This window comes from Heterocephalus glaber, unplaced genomic scaffold (genome assembly GCF_053883595.1).
Source record: "Heterocephalus glaber isolate CG9 unplaced genomic scaffold, H.glaber_assembly_v1.0 deba00001600, whole genome shotgun sequence".
NCBI lineage: Eukaryota > Metazoa > Chordata > Mammalia > Rodentia > Bathyergidae > Heterocephalus > Heterocephalus glaber.
Genome location: NW_028258372.1, coordinates 8,069,128 through 8,087,299, shown reverse-complemented (window position 1 = coordinate 8,087,299; position 18,172 = coordinate 8,069,128). Strand labels below are relative to the sequence as shown.

At 37.8% G+C, this 18,172-nt stretch overlaps 1 protein-coding gene across 1 annotated transcript in view; it reads left to right on the top strand.

The window, feature by feature from the left end:
• Wdr64 (WD repeat domain 64) overlaps positions 1-18,172 on the top strand; it is a 146,137-nt gene that overhangs the window by 81,181 nt on the left and 46,784 nt on the right. The window contains exons 12-15 of the mRNA XM_004853474.3: positions 240-388; positions 4,308-4,431; positions 7,824-7,999; positions 11,649-11,825. Of these exons, the coding sequence (XP_004853531.1) occupies positions 240-388; positions 4,308-4,431; positions 7,824-7,999; positions 11,649-11,825 (626 nt within the window). The remainder of the gene's footprint in view (positions 1-239; positions 389-4,307; positions 4,432-7,823; positions 8,000-11,648; positions 11,826-18,172) is intronic.

Sequence of the window (18,172 nt, the reverse complement as noted above, 5' to 3'; positions counted from 1 at the left end):
TCATTAAATTTTCTAGCCGTTGATATTATGAGGCAGGCAGCAGAACCACTGAGCTAAATCCCTGGCCCATTTTTTTTTTTTTTTGTACCAGGGAATCAAACGGGACCTTGCACTTGCGAGGCATTGATATTACTAATTTTATTGATTGGCTGTTTCTAAACCCAACTGGTTGGGTAAAATCTTTTGTGATTCTCAACTTCTAGTATTGCGAATTTATTGGATTCTTATTTCTGTTCCAGGATCAAGTTTTATAGACATGTATCCTCTTACAAGGATGATACAAGATACAAAACAGGTTCCTCACACTCATGAACAAGAAATCAATGTCATGCTTTACAACAAGTATTTTCACCAAGTACTCACTATCTGCTCTGAATCCATAATTAAGGTAAGTACATATTGGCTCTATAGACAGAAAAAGGCAGAGGAAATAGGATTTTCTCTTCTTTCAGGTAAATCATTGTATGATTAAGTAAATGTAGTGGGACATGTGATGAGACTTTATATTGGAGCTCTTTTTAAGTTTTCGTGAATATATGAAAAAAAAATTTAAACTAGCTCAGACTGCTTGCTGCCAAGGAACACACTTGAATGAATAAATAAATCTAGTTGTTACTATCAAAATAGAACTTTTAAAGGAAATAGATCAAAGAGAGAATTAAACTGTATGTTTTAACTATATATATACATATATATGTGTATATATATATACATATATATATATGTATATATATACATATATATATATACATATATATATATATATAGAGAGAGAGAGAGAGAGAGAGAGAGAGAGGGAGAAAGTAGGAAAAACTTATTGAGAGAAAGAAAGCTTCTAAGAGAGACAGAAGGGGGACCAGAAAGTGGGTTGCCCCACCACATCTTTTAATTGGTATTTATTAATTGATTTTATCTCTCATTCCAAAAGGAGCCAAAGGTACTTTACCCTTAGTACTCTAAGTTATTCCTTCATTGCTGTCATGTCCCCTTACTTGCTAACATCTTACCAACTCTGCACAGCCACTTAGCAGCCTTCTTTTATTTGCTAAGGGTCAACATCATGACTGACAAGTGTGATATTGTCCCTTAATCAAACCAGATGAGTCCAGAAGCTCCACAAACCTATCTGACGCTACACAGAGCCCCTAGAGTCTCCCCAGGGTCACAGTGAAGGTGTGGATGTCCCACGCCATGCTCACTCTTCACAAAAACTGACAGTGTAAGTTAGTAATCAAGACTGATTAAATGATGCTAATATTCCCTCAATCCCAAACACTCCTTCAAAACTAACCCCAACTTTCTCTGATATCTATTTGGACCAAAAACTTTATATAGAAAAAAAACTTTCCTTATGGAAATTTAGACCCAGATGTTTGTAAAATTTCTTTCTTCCTTTTCTTTTCTTTTCTTTTCTTTTGTCTTTCTTTCTGTATAATAAATTCTAATTCATTCACCTTAAGATTCTTCTTGGCTCTAACATTTTATCAGGCTTTCTTTTTTGGTACTGGGAATCAAACTTAAGACCTTGCGCTTTCCAGGCAGGTGTGGTGCCACTGAGCTAAATCCCCAGCCCCAAGCTTTTCTTATTTCTTCTAACCATGATAGTTTGGAGGACAGTATATTGTGTCAACAGTTTATATTTTTATCTTTTTATTTTAACAACTAGGTGTAGTATTCTTAGAGTACTTTTCTAGTTCAAATATATTCAGATGTCTTAATTGTAGGGAAAACCATATGTATTTTATTTTTAACTGAGCTATAATTAGAGGGTATAGGTTAAGAAAGAAGGGAAAGAATCTATGGGTGTTTACTAAAATGCCTATAGGTGCAGAACATGTGCCTACAACATTAAGTCTAAGATCTCATTTAATTCTTATGAAAGTTCCCAGTGAATACATAATGGTTTAGATTTTAAAGATGAGGAAACTAGGGCTTAGAGACACCAAGCAACTTGTCCTCTGTATTAGTCAGTATTCTGTGGCTGGGACATAGTACCACACACCCACAATTTAGGGAGGAAAGGCTTAATTTGGCTCACAGTTTCTGGGGATTGAGTCCATGGTCAGCTGTCTCCAAGGCAGAAACATTATGACAAAGGGCATGATAGAGCAAAGCTGCTTAGTCCATAGTGGCCAGGAAGCAGAGCAATGGAACAGCACCAGACTAAGGTCCAGACATAGACCCCAAGACCATACCTTCATGACCCACCCACTTATACCCAGAAGTGTGCTTCACCAGTCCTTGGGGTAGATTCCCGAAGCCACTCAAGATGACACTCCACCTTAACTACTACCTCCCACCCTGTAGTTAGTAAGTAGAAGAACTAGAATATAGGCTCAAATTTGCCTGTCATGAATACTCATGACTTTTATGCTCCATTCCTCTAGCCCTGTCACTACTATTCTCAGGGGCCAGGATACTTGGCTATGCTAATTGTGTCCATCATTATAACCACTGACATCATCTGGTAGTGATGGCTGGATGTGTTTGCATCAGAAGTTCATCCTTTTATTTCTAAAAGGAGACATATGCATCCATAGAGAACATTCCTCCAGAAACCTTTGAAATTCTCTCTCAATGTTTGACCTTCTGTGTTCATCTACTAGAGATTTAATCTGGCCAAAACCTTTTGAGTTCAATTACTTATCATTTATATCTGGTCATGCCTAAAGAGAAAGTAAGTAGACAAAACAATTAAAGTCTATCCTGCTTTCATGCAATACTTACCTTTAAGTTGAAGCTATCTTCCCTGTGCAGAGGAAGTGAAAGGAGTTTATCTGGGTGAGTTTCAGTATCTGATCAGATGGACAGATTATACTTCAGACCTGACCCATCCCCACAGTGACCTACATTCCTCTTTCTCCCTTAAGGACTTTTTCTATACCCAGGGAAACACAGAAGTTAAGAACCTGGGCTCCAGGGACAAGTTAACTTCATTCAAATCCCGGAAGTAACATTTCCCAGCCAATGTCCCTGCGTTATATGGCCCCCAGGCTTGATCAGCTCCCTCTGCTACCATGCTCCCTCTTTTAGCTAAGTGGAACAGCTCTCTTTCAGTTTCCTTCGCAAAGATGCACCTTCCTGTCTCTAGCCTTGTGTATTTACTGCCTCCACCCCCAATATCTCAGTTACAATCACTTTGGTATTGCCAGTTCTGTGCTGGCCATCTAATTTACAACTGAACTTGGCAGATCCACAAAGACAAAGGTTCAACCAGCAAGTCTACAAGTCTATAGCCTCTACTGTGTATCTAAAGAAAGAGAATGATGAATCTTGACAAGTATCTGAATTATAGTCTTTCTCTCGCTCTCTTTCTCCTCTCTCCCTCCCTCTGACTCCCCTCCCCTCATATTCCTCTTCCCTTTCCCTCTCTTTCTCCTTCTAAAACCCCTATAGGCATGTGCCTCTAATATTAAAGTCCCTCCCTGACCATGTCTCTAACTACTTGGAAAACTCAGGGAGCTCTTTTCTTAGATCTATCTCACATGCCATACTGTTCACCAGAGATTCTATCCCATGACCCTTGGTTAATTTAGATGAATATCACTGGGAAATAATGCCAGTTCTGACTTTTTTCTCTGTGGCATTTTTAACTGTTATATTTCTATCTTGCTGCTAACACTTATAGTACTGTGTTAGTCATTGCTTCGCACTTAGGTACCGTATTAGTTTTTTCTCCATTAAGGTGCCAGAATACCTGAGATAATCAAATTACTAATAGGAAAGGTTTATTTTAGCTCACAGTTTTAGAGATTGGTTGATTGGCCTTATTGTTTGTGGGCCTGTAGTGAGGATGTACATCATGGAAGGAGTGTGAGATGGAGCAGCTGTTCATCTCATGGTGATCAGGAGGTAAGAGAGAGGAAGAAGAAGGGCTGGGATCCCAATCCCCTTCGAGGGCATCCCCTCATGACCTAAGCCTCCAACTCAGTTCTGTCTCTTAAAGATTCTACCACCTTCTAATAGTGCCATACCGAAGACCAGTCTTTTCACACATGGGCCTTTGGGGGACATTTAAGATCCAAACTACAGCCAGTAACAAAATGACCACTTTCCCCAGCCAAGCATTGCACAGAGTAGGGTCACCAGCTGCTTGATCCTCTACATTTGCACAAACACACTTCAGGATAGTACAGTGATTATTGGATAGCACTCCATCTCATAGCACTTTCTTTGATCAACACTCAAGGAAGAAGATTGGGAAAAGAGTACTAGTTTGGAGGCTGTTTTGAATGTGGTATGATTTTGTTGTGAATTGAAGAACATATGTATAAATTGCTTGATTTTGTTATTGCTGTTTTCTACAGGTGTGGGAACTTGAGACTGGTGTCCAAATATACCAAATCATAGACGCTCATGGCTTCAATGTTGAACTGACTTCTGCAGCTATCGATGAAAATGGAGTTCTTTTTGCCACAGGAGCATGTACTGGTTAGACTAATACAACTGCCTCAGTGTTCTGAGTGTTTGTGCTAGAATTCATTAGATTTTGGGTTGCTGGGAAAACATGAATCAGGCTGGAATATGTAAACATGCCAGAGCTAGGCTTCAGTGAAAAGTGACAGACTCTTATTTATAGGACATTGATGTCGTCATATTGATGTTAAATAATCAGTAACCTACATTGCATTTATCTAGTTACTGTAGCTCTTTGCAAGTCGTTCACATATAGCATCTCATTTAATCTTTGAGGGGAAGTATCTGTGTTGCACTGACTCATTCTATTCTAATTTTCAGTACTATCAGCTAAGAGGTAGACATCAGACTCAGTGTTTTCAGTAGTAGTGATTGAATCCAGAGCTTGCAGCATGCACAGTACCACTGAGCTAAACCTCCAGCATCTCAAATATTTTTGCACAAGCAGATTTTGAGACTAGAAAACTATTCACCCAACTTTGGTACAGAGTGCCTAGAATTCTATACTGGACTTTTTATATATGTAGCCTCCTTAGAAGCATGTGCCATATCAAAATTGATAGCATGTCAAGCTCAAGATGAGATGTTTGCTTCAGATGGCTCATGCCACAGAACTCTGCAGAGAACTACAGATCATGCCACCTCTCACCTCATCTTGTTCTGAACTCCCATGAAAGAGCTTTGTCTAGGCAGTTTGATCAATTGCATGCATTGAATATGTTTATTCTAGGCATGTGCTTACTAAATTAGTGCTTACTTGCAAGTCAATTGATGGTGTAATTGAACATACTGATATGAAAGTTTGAACCTTGAAGATACAAGGAGAAGGTTACAGCATGAGATAAAATCATGAATGCTGGGAAAATACAACTGTTCTTCACGTGACACAGTGCTTTAAAAAAGTAGTCTTGACACAAGGGCATCCTGTACACCCATGAAAATTTGTAATGACAGAAATTCTAAGCAATGAACACAATCTTAATTAGGCATAAGGATCAATCAATTCAGTACAACTGATAGTAGTATCCTTTTCACATAAAATTCATATTTTACTTCATCAGTCCTATGATCTATAATTCTTTCAAATAATGGCAGATTGTCCTTCTAATAGGTACATAAGTTAAAATGACAAAGATTCTGAGTCTACTACACTTCAGACTGTAGGGTTCTCTGACCCCCTGGGGAGCTCCACCCACACACCATGAGTAGCCTCTCTTTATCACCACCACCATGTAGGAAGAACTGAACAGTACCGCTTCCTGCTCTCTGTCAAACAAAGCAAAGTCCCAAGGCAGAAGAAAATCTGAGTCATGGGACTGTGGTCTGCATAACCCAGAAGTGAATTACAACACAATAACTTATTTTAATTATTTGTGTATGACTCTTTTCCTACAAGATAATAGAGTTCTTGAGGGCAGGAGCTGTAACTATTCACTTTATATCAGAAATTCCTGTCACAGTAAGGGTATACAGGGAGTACTTTGTGGTAGTGAACAAAAAGATGTGCAGGTGTTATTAGCATTGCTGATGGAGAACCTGGCACAGGGGAAGGAAAACAGCACAGTGACACAGTCTGAATATCCAGCAAGATTCAAGCCAAGGCATCAGAAGTGTGATAGGGGGAGGTGTCAGATTTAAAGGAGGGATGGAAAAGTGCTAGGAATAGGAGGCCCCTGGCTTCTAAACCTGAGATGACCACTATAAAAGCCCATGTGAGGAAATAATTCTCTACACAATAGTGTAGAAATAGGCATTCAACAACTGCACTGTTATCCCTTCTTGTTCCTTCATCCAGGTCTCCTAAATAAAATGAATGAAGTTAATGATACAGATACTGACTCATGGTGTTTGGGCCATTATGACAAAGTGTCATAGGTTGGCTCATGAGTATCATAAATTTATTTCTCACAATTTTGAAGGCTGGGAAGTTCAAGATCGAGACCCTAGACAATTTGGTGTCTGATGACAATCCATTTCCTGGTGCCTTCTTGCTGTGTCCTCACACGGTGAAAGGGGTGAAGGACCTCTTTAAGACCTTTTTTTTGTTGGTTGGTTTTTTTGTTTTGTTTTGTTTTTTTGGCTCTGGGGATCGAACTTGGGACCTTGCACTTGCAAGGCAGGCAGCAGAACCACTAAGCTAAATCCCCGGCACCTAGGACCTTTTTTTTAAAAGTATGCTAATTTTATTCTGCAGGGCTCCACTCTCATGACCTAATCCTACCCTTCTGACCTAAGTACTACCAAATAGTATTTCATTGAGAATTAGGTTTCGCTGGGTGTTTAGCTCAACAGGCCCAAGGTCCCGAGTTCGATCCCCAGTATAAAAAAAAGAGAGAGACAGAGAGAATTAGGTTTTCACAAATTGTGCTTCAAACATAAGAAAAAAACTTAACACTTTTTTTCTTTACCAAATAATCAATAAAACAACTCCAAGCCAGATAGTTTCTTATCTGCTAGAATTCCCTCAAGCCTTTTATTATTCAATAAGAGCTAATGTCCTAAAATATGTCAACACCTTAGGAAATGTGACAGATTATTACAATTATCTTTAACTCTTAATAATAATTATGGTATGCCAGGGATTTGGCTCAGTGGTTCTGCTGCCTGCCTCGCAAGCGCAAGGACCCAAGTTCGATCCCCAGTACAAAAAATAAATAAATAAAAAATAATAATAATTATGGTGTGATGGCTAAACTTCTTGTATATGGGGGTGTTTAGCAAACTGAAAAGCACTGGGAGAACACATGAAAAGAGCTATTTAAGAAAGAAAGCTTAGATAGGTGAGTCCAGGAGTTTCAAAGAAAACTGTCAGCTTTCTGTTACTATAATAAATACTTTAAGTAATCAACTTGTAAGAAGGAAAGATTTGTTTTGGTTCATGGTTTCAGAGTTCTCAGTCCATGGTCACTTGGCCAGTGACCTTTTTGTGCCTATGGAAAGGCATCATGACAACAAAACTGCAATAGTACAAAGCTACTCACATTATGGCAGCTGGGAAATGAAAGACAGACAAGGGCCAGGGTCCCACAACCCCCTCAAGGTCACGCCTCCAATGACCTAATTTCCTCCCACTAGATTCTATCTATCTGCCTCCTAGTAGTGCCAACTTGGATCCCAAGCCTTTAACGTGACCTTTGGAGGATATTTATCCAAACCATAGCAAAAATTGTTAACAGATTTGAAGACTGCTGGTCCTGTTTGCTTTTTATCATCAACTGGTGAAAAATTCAGACAGAAATATATTTCATTCCCAGTCTCTGGGTAGACTCACTGGTCAGTCTTAGGAAGAAATAAATATAGGATCAATTATTGGTAGAAAGTTTTCAATTGAATCACTGTTCTCTGAGCTAAAAGCCAAGGTTTCTACAAATTATTTTATTCATAGAGTCTTTTCTCTGTGTTCTAAGGAACAGTCAAAATCTGGGACTTCAGCAGTGGGCAAGAGATGAAAGTGTTGCTGGAAGGGAAAGACTGGAAAGAAGAAGAGCACTGGCTGAAGCACCTGATTTTCCTCCACGCTCAGGACAAACACCAATACTTCATCCTTGTCTTGGAATGCAATGGGACTATCAAAATGATCCAGGTTTACAATCCTATTTTTACATTTGTAGTGTAGATGTTGATCTTGGGAAAATCAAATGAATTAGTAGATAATCTTACTTAACTCTCCTCTTGCTAGCCAGCTGAATATAGTATTTACCCATCAACTTTCCTGGGTGCTCATAATTAACTTTGAAAAAAAGCAAAGGGAAGAGCTTCCCAGGCAACACACTGCCCATCAAGCCCTTGCTGCAGGATTAGTCAGAATCTTCTAACACCGGTATCAGAAATGTGAAATCTACACACACTGACACTGCCAATATTGCTTATACCCTCACTGGGGAATAATTCACTGCTCCCCAGAACTGCTCCTCAGCAGGTGCTGTTCCTTATAATCTATATTGCATTCAGAGATGCTCAATTCAGTTTTTCTGCTTATCACCAAAATTGCTTTGTTTAGTTTAAGGTTAATAATGCAATGTACTCAGGACCATTTTGGGAAGATTGAAATAGGCTAATTTATTTTTCCTGAGAATCTATCACTACCTAGGAATACTAATGCCTTCTTCAAATTTAAAAGGAAGGCTACATCTTTTATACTGGCTGAATGGATCTCACCCTGCCAGTGAGAGCTCAAGGACTCATGGCCTTTATTATTCTCTTTCTGGAAGCTAAGATTAGAAAACAAGTCTTGAAAAAAAAAGAAAACAAGTCTTGAAGAGGCTAGCAGTCATGAAGTACCAGCATTGATTAAGATGACTAATGACCTTTTAGGTGGACAAAAAGGAGTGAAAACCACCCCCTGCTTCAATATTCTCTATGTGTGTTGTCTGCACAATGCAAAAAGGCACTGTAGAACTTCCTGGTAACACACTGAACAGCACACCAAAATGTCAGTTTACCATCTTTAAATTAGTACAGTTGATCTTCAGGATGCCCTTCCCAACAATGTCTCTGGTCACAAACACTCCTTTTTTAAAGCCTATGAAATGAAGCATGGAACTATTAACACATCAAAATTATTTTGGGTTTAACTGTGGTATTTTTCACTTTGATTGTTTGGTTTCTCCATTCAAAGCCTATAGATTAAGTGTGATAAGGACAACATCTCTCTTATATATTCTTACTTTCTCATGGTAGCTGCTCATTGAGGATTGAAAATAAATAAATAAATAACCCCTTGTAAGATAGGCAATAGTAATTATAGGAGAGATATTTGGGGATTTTGAATTCCTAATTAGCATTACAGTGTTGAAAAATACTGAGCTAAATAGCCAAATGTAAATAAAAATGGAGAATGAAAAAGGTACACTGAGAACCAAAACTGCTGTTTTTGTCCGAACATTTCTCACATAAAACTAGGATTCAATTTTGGAGATTTGCAGTAGACCAGGCCAAAAAAATCAAACCCCGGGGCCTGCCTAAGACTAGGATTTTAATGTCATGTTATGCTGGTATCCAAGATTTCAGAGTGTGGTTATTGCTGAGATTCTTCCTACTCCCACAGTACCACAAACTCCAATCAAAGAATCAGCTAGAGGGCCAGGGATTTAGCTCAGTGATTTCGCCACCTGCTGCGCAAGTGCAAGGACCCGAATTTGATCCCCAGTACCAAAAAAAAAAAAATCAGCTAGAGGTAGGCTATTTACTATTGACCCATACTTTTAAATTAACATAAGTATGAGAGAGTAGAGGCTTTAGAGCAACACCTTGAGTCATGAACCTTTAAATATAGAAAGCTTTAAATTAGCTACTTGGAGGCTTCATTTTACAAATAAGGAAATTAATGCCCAAAGCCAATATATACCTTGCCCAAGCTCACACTAGAACTAAGACTAGAAACCTTCAGCCTTCATTCCTATACCATTATTCTCTCCATTCTACCATAGCTTCTTTTCAAGCTAGAAAGATTCCTGTTCTGCTAACAAAATAACCTTAAATTTTTGGCCTTTATTCCCACACAAAAATTCAAAAATCAAAAATTAACAGAATCTCTCAACTAGTTGAGAAACATAAACATAATAAAATACATGAGCATATTACAATAGCAAATAAAAATTTAGGGTGCATAAAACAAATTTAATAAAAAATATACAAGAGTTTTGTGAGCAAAAAAATTGCACATGAAATAAAAAACAATGTAACTGGGCTGGGGGTTTAGCTCAGTGGTTCCACTGCCTGCCTCGCAAGTGCAAGGTGCCGAGTTTGATCCCCAGTACCAAAAAACAAAAACAAAAAACAGTGTAACTTTAATAAATGGAAAGCTATACCATATTCATGGATACCATATTCATAGCTATCACAAATGGATGATTACTAATTCAGATTAAAATTAAATATTTGTCTTCAAAAAAAGTTAAAAGACACAGGTTGCAAGAAGACCATTAGACCTAAGGTAACTACAAAAAGTTAGGAAGCAGAGTGTCTAAAGAAATCTCAAAAATCCAAGCAGGAGGTTGGGAGAACACCAAAGGCTAATTTTCAGAAAAAAAATGGACAAAGGCCAGGTAAATAAAGCTAGATGGCTCTGGGTCACAAACACATGAAAAAAAAGTTCAACTCACTAGCAACAAGGGAAGTGTAGTTAATGTTACCATTATATTTTTAAATTAATTTCTAAATGTTTCATTTCAAACCCATCAGGTAGGCCCAAAAAAGTTTTAATCAAATATTTTTGAGTATTAGCAAGCATATAAAGAAAAGGTAACTATCCATGCCTGGTCAGAGCAGACACAGATAATCCTACCAGAAAGAGCCATTGGCAATATCTAGTAAAGTTGATGATATGCATATCTCATAATTCAATAATTGTACTTCAGTCATATACTCTAGAAACTGTTCATAAAGGCAAGCAGTGAAAAACTGAAACACAACTGTAGAAAATGGATAAATTATAAAATACTCATATCATATTATAAAGCAGTTAAAAATAAATGAGCTAATGTTCCATATAATAACATAAGACAGAGAGAAATAAGCAAGTTGAAGAAGAAACCATAGATTGATAACATTTATAAAATGGTTAATCTGAAAGCAGCATCATATACATTGCAAGAACATATATATGTGTAGAAATATTAAAACTTCATGACTAACACTATATTCAGGTTACTGTTTACTCTGAGGAGTGATAATAAAGAGGAATTATATTAGTAAGAGGGCATGGGTGTGACAGATATGCTGGACTGTCAACTTGATGGGTTTGAAAACAGCCTAGACCTATGGCATGTGTGCCACAGCAGGCTGTGTGTGTCATTGAAAGCTCTAAAAGGTTCACCATCACAGGCCTAGGGGATTAATGAGGCATGCTTCTGGATATGTCTTGGTGGGTCATGGAGGCATGGTCTTGGGTACTATATCTGGTCCCTGGCACCATTTTCCTGCTCTGCTTTCTGGCTGCCACGAAAAAAGCAGCTTTGTTCCGCCATACCCTTCTGCCATGATATATCTGCCTTGAAGCCAGACACCATGGGCTGAAACCAAAAGCCAAATAAATTCCTCCTTTAAGTCTTGTTTGTCAAGTATTTGGTCCCTGAAACCAGAAAGATGACCAATACAACAGGGCTGAAGTTTTGATAAAGCTGGATGATGGATACATCAGTATATTCTATCTTTCTCTGTCCCCTTAAAATAGCTTAAAATAAAAAATACTTAATTGAACTTTTCATGTACTCATTGAATTTCTGCTAAAGGGTAAGGAAGATGATTCTTTTCTTGTGGTGATATGGGAGCTGCCAGATGCCATGCCTTATCTGCAAGATGAGAACCACACTGTGCAGATGAAGACTTCTACTAAAGATGAGAACATGGCTATTCCTTTCCCAGATGTAGAATTAATCATTCATAGAAACTCTTCTCAACCTACTAATGTAAGTTACATTTCTTGATATTTTTAGTTTGTATTTTTGTTATGGAAAAAATGAAAGTATAGAAAATAATCTGACAAACTTACATGTACTATGGCTGAACTTCAAAAATAGTTTGTGTGTGTTCAAATTTATTCTTTATTCCTCCCACTTCAAGACCAGAAATTATAGACTTAGAATCCAACCACAAACATGTCATTTTATCACTTTCAGTAAAAATCTCTACACAATGACTCTTTCAAAAACAGCAATACCAATACCACCCACCCCCAGCACTGAGGAGCAGAGCTGCCCCCAGTGCAGAGAAGGTGAACTTTTTGGGCCACCATACCATCGCCACCAGCACTGAGGTGAGCCACACGGCAACAGCAGCACACACACACACTCTCTCACCCCCTCCGGAATGAAATGAGAAGACAAGGACTTCCAGATCACCTAAAGCAACTCCAAAGGGAAACAAGATGGAACAATCTGATATTCAACCACCTGGACTCCCTGAACTGGCAACAAAAGAGGATCTGGAAAAAATGAAATCAGAAATGATTACTCAGATAACAGCAGAGACTGTGCCCATAGTGCAAGACATGATTAATAAATCTAAAGAGGACAGAGATTAAAAAAAAAAATAGAGGACCTGAGGAACAAGATGGAATCCCAACATAGGAAACAAATGGAATCCACAAAAAACAGATGCAAACAGATTTCCAGGAGATTAAAAACTCCATTGAAAGTTTACACAGCAGAAGGAGCCAATGTGAGGGCAGAATTTCAGGTAAAGAAGATAAGATTGCAATTAGTGAGCAGAAAAAGGAAAATTGCTTTAAAATAGTAAGGGACTATGAGAAATCAATCCAGCAGCTGCTAGACGATGCAAAGAAGAATAACATAAGACTTATTGGAGTCAATGAAGAAACAGGAGAGAGTGCAGACAACATTTTAAAAAAACTGTTCACAGAAGTGATGGCAGAAAACTTCCCAAGCAGGGGAAAAGACCTTGACATACAGATAAGTGAGACATATAGGACTCCAACTAGCCTTGATCAAAAAAAAATACATAGGCAATAATAGTTAAGATTTCAGAAACCCAACAGAAGAACAAAATTTAACAAGCAGTTAGAGAAAAGAAACAAATCACATTCAAAGGAAAGTCCATTAGAATCACAGCAGACTTCTCAATGCAAACCCCCAAGGCAAGAAGAGCTTGGAGTGATGTATTTCAAGCCCTAAAGGAAAACAGCCTCCAACGCAGATTGATGTACCCTGAAAAACTGTCTTGCAAAATTGATGGAGAAATAAGATACTTTCATGACAAAGAGCACCTTAGGAACTCCATAAATACCAAACCAGCACTCCAAAAAATTTTAGACAATATCCTAGAAAAAGACAATGAGGATCACAACCCAAGGAGGCCCAGAAGAATGAATCCATTAGGCACCACAAGTAATTAAATGCAAAGAGGGAAATCCAACAAAAAGAAAAGGTCATGACAGGGCCCCGCCAGAACCCAGTCCCATGGACGCCACGCCCCACCAGACCATGCCATATGGATTCCGCACAGCATCTGAATCCACACAGCAGAGGCACCAGGGGAAACATAAAGGCCATGGTTATAAGCCCCAGAAGATATAGCAGAAGTGAACAACAGAGAGGTCCTTTCTGACACTCCTCAATGAAAAGTGAAGCCCACTGGGAAAGTGAAGAAAAACTGTTCAATAAAAGCACATTGGACCATCGCTGTTGGTAAGTTGGTGGGATCAGCACCTCCCATAGAAACCCGGACTCACATGGGGGAGAACAACTGGAACCTGCAGTAGAAACTTGCAGAGTTTAATCCTGAAGGAGATCAGGGACCTCAACTTGGACCTTGTAACCAGAAATCAGCCTGAATCTCAGTAGACTACAGCTGGATTGCTGAGACTAATCGACTTAGACCCGCCCAATGTTGCCTACCAGGACAGCAGAGACATATCTTGAGGGAGACCTTTTTTGTTTGTTTGTTTGTTTGTTTTGTTATATTTTTTTTTTCTTTTTTCTTTTCTTTTTCTTTCTCTCTATCCCTTCTGGCTCTATATTTCTCTCCCTCTTTGTTCCTGTTCCTCTCCCATTCTGAATTTTTTCTCTCTCTCTGTCCTCTTGACTGTCACTTTTATAGGAAGGCGAATACAATTTCTAGCTTCCCTATTGTTGTTAGTTTGTTCTGTACATTGTGTTCTTTCACTCTGTCTTTTCCTCCTGACTTCAACAGATTCCCGCAATTTGTGTGATCTTCCCATGATCTCTAGCCTCAACTCTAACCTTTGTCTCTCCCTCTATCTCTCTACCCTTCCCTCCCCAACCCCTGCTAAATCCTTATCCCCAAGGGTAAATTTACCATATTGAAGAGTTTACTTCCTACAAACATATTTTGGAGTAGCCCTGGATTTTGATCTAGCTCCCTCAGATAAGGGTGACAGATTAACTGCTACCACAAATTGTCATTTTGTAAGCTGTGTTTGATGCTGATTGTGTCAATTGGGCTAAGGTGTTGTGATTGATCTAATCAGTTGTCCTCCCTGGTACACAGAAAATGAGATTGCCTAAGAGTCATTAGAGACTCAAAGCCTAAAAAGTCCAGCTATACCTGGAGGATATCTCTGAGAAGCAATCACTCCAAAGGGGCTCTAAACACCACTAATAAAGATACTCAAAATAAGAAATATTGGAGTATCATCTCAGGAATTAAAGCACAAAACAGCAACAACAACAACAGAATTAAAAATGATAAGACATCTTGACAGGACACCAACACAGACTTCCACCTCACCAAAGACAAATTCTGAGGGAAATGAGGTGGAAAAATATGATAATCAACCACCTGGATACCCTGAACTGATAGCACAGGAAGTAACAAAACAGATGAATGAGGTTCTACAAAAATTCAAAGCAGAAATGATTTCCCAGATAACTAAAGAGATGGTAAGCACAATGAAAGACATGATTAGAGGCTCTAGAACAGAAACAGATGAAAAAAAAAAAATAGATGAGCTCAGACCCATGCTAGAAGCCATGAATGCCCAGCATAAGAAAGAAATGGAAACCATGATTGCCCAACATAGAAAAGAAATGAAATCCATGAAAGAGATATCCAGGATATTAAAAACTCCACTGAAAGTATTCACAGCAGATTGAGTGAATGTGAAGATAGAATATCAGATATAGAAGACAGGATTGTGGTTAGTGACCATGAAAATAGATTTCCTAAAAATAGTAAGGGACCATGAGAAGTCAATACAGCAGCTGCTAGATGATGCAAAGAAGAATAACATAAGACTGATAGGAGTCCACCAAAAAGTAGGAGAAAGTACAGTTGACATAAAAAAAAAACTGTTTGCAGAAGTAATAGTACAAAACTACCCAGACAGAGGTAGAGAATTTGACATACAGATAAATGAGGCATATAGAACTGCAACTAGCCATGATCAAAAAAAAAGTTACACCTAGACATATAATAGTCAAGATCCCAGAAACCCAACAGAAGAACAAAATCCTACAAGCAGTTAGAGAAAAGAAACAAATCACATACAAAGGAAAGACCATCAGAATCACAGCAGACTTCTCAACACAAACCCTCAAGCCAAGGAGAGCCTGGAGTGAAGTATTTCAAGCCCTAAAAGAAAATAACTTCCAACCTATACTGTTGTATCCTGCAAAATTATCTTCCAAAATCGATGGGAAAGTTAGATACTTCCATGACAAAGAACACCTGAGAAATTTCATGAACACCAAACCTAAACCAGCACTCCAAACAATTCTAAACAATACCCTAGAAAAAGACAATGATGGTCACAACTCCATGAGGCACAACAGAGTGAAGCCAACAGGAAAAGCAAGAAACTAAATGGAAAGGGGGAAAAATAAAAAATAAAAGAGCCAACAACAGTAAAACATGACAAGGATGAGTCAGTATTTATCAATTATAACCATCAATGTTAACGGCCTCAATTCACCAATCAAAAGAAATAGACTGGCAGAATGGATTAAGAAGCAAAATCCAACAATATGCTGTACACAAGAAACACATCTAATTCAAAAGGACATTCATAGACTGAAAGTAAAAGGATGGAAAACAGTTCTTCATGCAACAGGAACCTGGAAAAAAGCAGGGGTAGCACTCTTGTTTGTAGACAAAATAGATTTCAAACAAAAACGAAATAAGAGAGACAAAGGTTTGTGAAGGGAACAATCCAAGAGGAAGAGATGACAATCATAAATATATATGCACCAAATACGAATGCCACCAATTGTACAAAACAAATATTAATAGACATGAAAAACCAAACACGCACTAATACAATTGTAGTGGGGAACCCCAATACCCCACTGTCACAAATAGACCGATCATCTAGACCAAAAATCAACAATGAAATTCTAGAACTGATCCAAGCTTTTGAACAAATGGACTTATTAGATGTCTACCAAATGTTCCACACACAAAATCAGAATGTACATTCTTTTTGGCTGCACATGGGTCATTCTCCAAAATAGACCACATGCTAGCTCATAGGGCATGTTTAAGTAAATCCAAAAGAATTGAAGTTACTTCCTGTATATTATCAGACCATACTTCAATAAAATTGGAGATCAATAGCATAAGAACCCAAAAATATCCCACAAACATATGGAAATTGAATAACACTCTCCTAAACAAACAATGGGTCACAGAGGATATTAAAGAAGAAATTAGAAAGTTTCTACAAGTAAATGATAATGCCAGTAAAACATACAGGAATCTATGGGACACAATGAAAGCAGTTATGTGAGGGAAATTCATAGCAGTGAATGCCCATATTAGGAAAACGGAGAGAACTCAAATAAACAACCTAATTCTGAACCTTAAGCACTTAGAAAAAGAAGAGCATGACAAACTCAAAGTTTGTACAAGAGAGGAAATTATAAAGATCAGAGCAGAAATCAATGCAATGGAGACTAAGACAACGATACAAAGAATCAAAGACTTGGTTTTTCAAAAGAATAAATAAAATCAATAAACCCTTAGCCAACCTTATCAAAAAAAAGAAAGAAAAATCTCAAATCCATGCAATAAAGAGTGAAAAAGATGAAGTCACAACAGATCCAGGAGAAATCCAGAAGATCATCAATACCTACTTTGAGAACCTGTACCCTAAAAAAATGGAAAACACAGAATAAATGGACAGATTCCTGGGTATATACGAATTGCCAAAAGTTACATGAAGAAGATATAAAAATTCTAAACATTCAAATTACAATTGGTAAAATTGAAAATGTAATTAAAAATTTACCAAAAAAGAAAAGCCCAGGCCCTGATGGCTTCACTGCTGAATTCTACAAGAAATTTAGAGAACTATTGCCATTACTCTTTAAACTCTTCAGTGAAATTGAAAGGAAATACTTCCAAATTCATTCCTGGAAGCAAGTGTTACTTTGATTCCAAAACTAGGGAAAGACCCAACCGAAAACGAGAATTACAGGCCAATCTGCATAACAAACATAGATGCAAAAATCCTCAACACGATACTGGCAAACAGAATACAGAGGGCCGTCAAGAAGATCATACACCCTGACCAAGTCGGATTTATCCCAGAGATGTAAGGATAGTTCAACATATGTAAATCAATAAATGTAATACACTATATTAACAGAGCCAAGGACAAAAAAGACATGCTCATCTCAATAGATGCAGAAAAAGCATTCAACAAAATCCAACACCTACAAATGATAAAAACCCTACAAAAAATTAGAATAGAAGGTCTTTATCTCAACCTGATTAAGACTATGAAAAACCAACAGCCAACATCATTCTAAATGGTCAAAAACTGAAAACGTTCACGGTAAAATCAAGAAAAAGAAAAGTCAGGAACAAGTCCACTATCACCACTCCTATTCAACATAGTTCTGGAAACATTAGCCACAGCAATTAGAAAAGAGAAAGAAATAAAAGGACTAAAGGTAGGAAAGGAAGAAGATAAACTGTCATCATTTGCTGATGATATGATACTCTACATAGAAGACCCAAAAAACTCTGCCAAAAGACTTCTAGACTTAACTGACAGATTCAGTAGAGTAGCTGAATACAAGGTCAACACTCAAAAACCATAGTCTTTTTGTGCACAAATAACAGACTCACTGAGAGAGAAATTAGGGAAACAATTCCTTTCATAATAGCATCCAAAAAATGAAATATCTAGGAATCAATCTAACAAATGAAGCAAAAGACAGCTACACTGAAAACTACAACACACTGAAAAAGACATCAAAGAGGATATAAGAAACTGGAATGACATTCCTTGCTCCTGGGTAGAAAGAACCAATATAGTGAAAATAGCCATAAC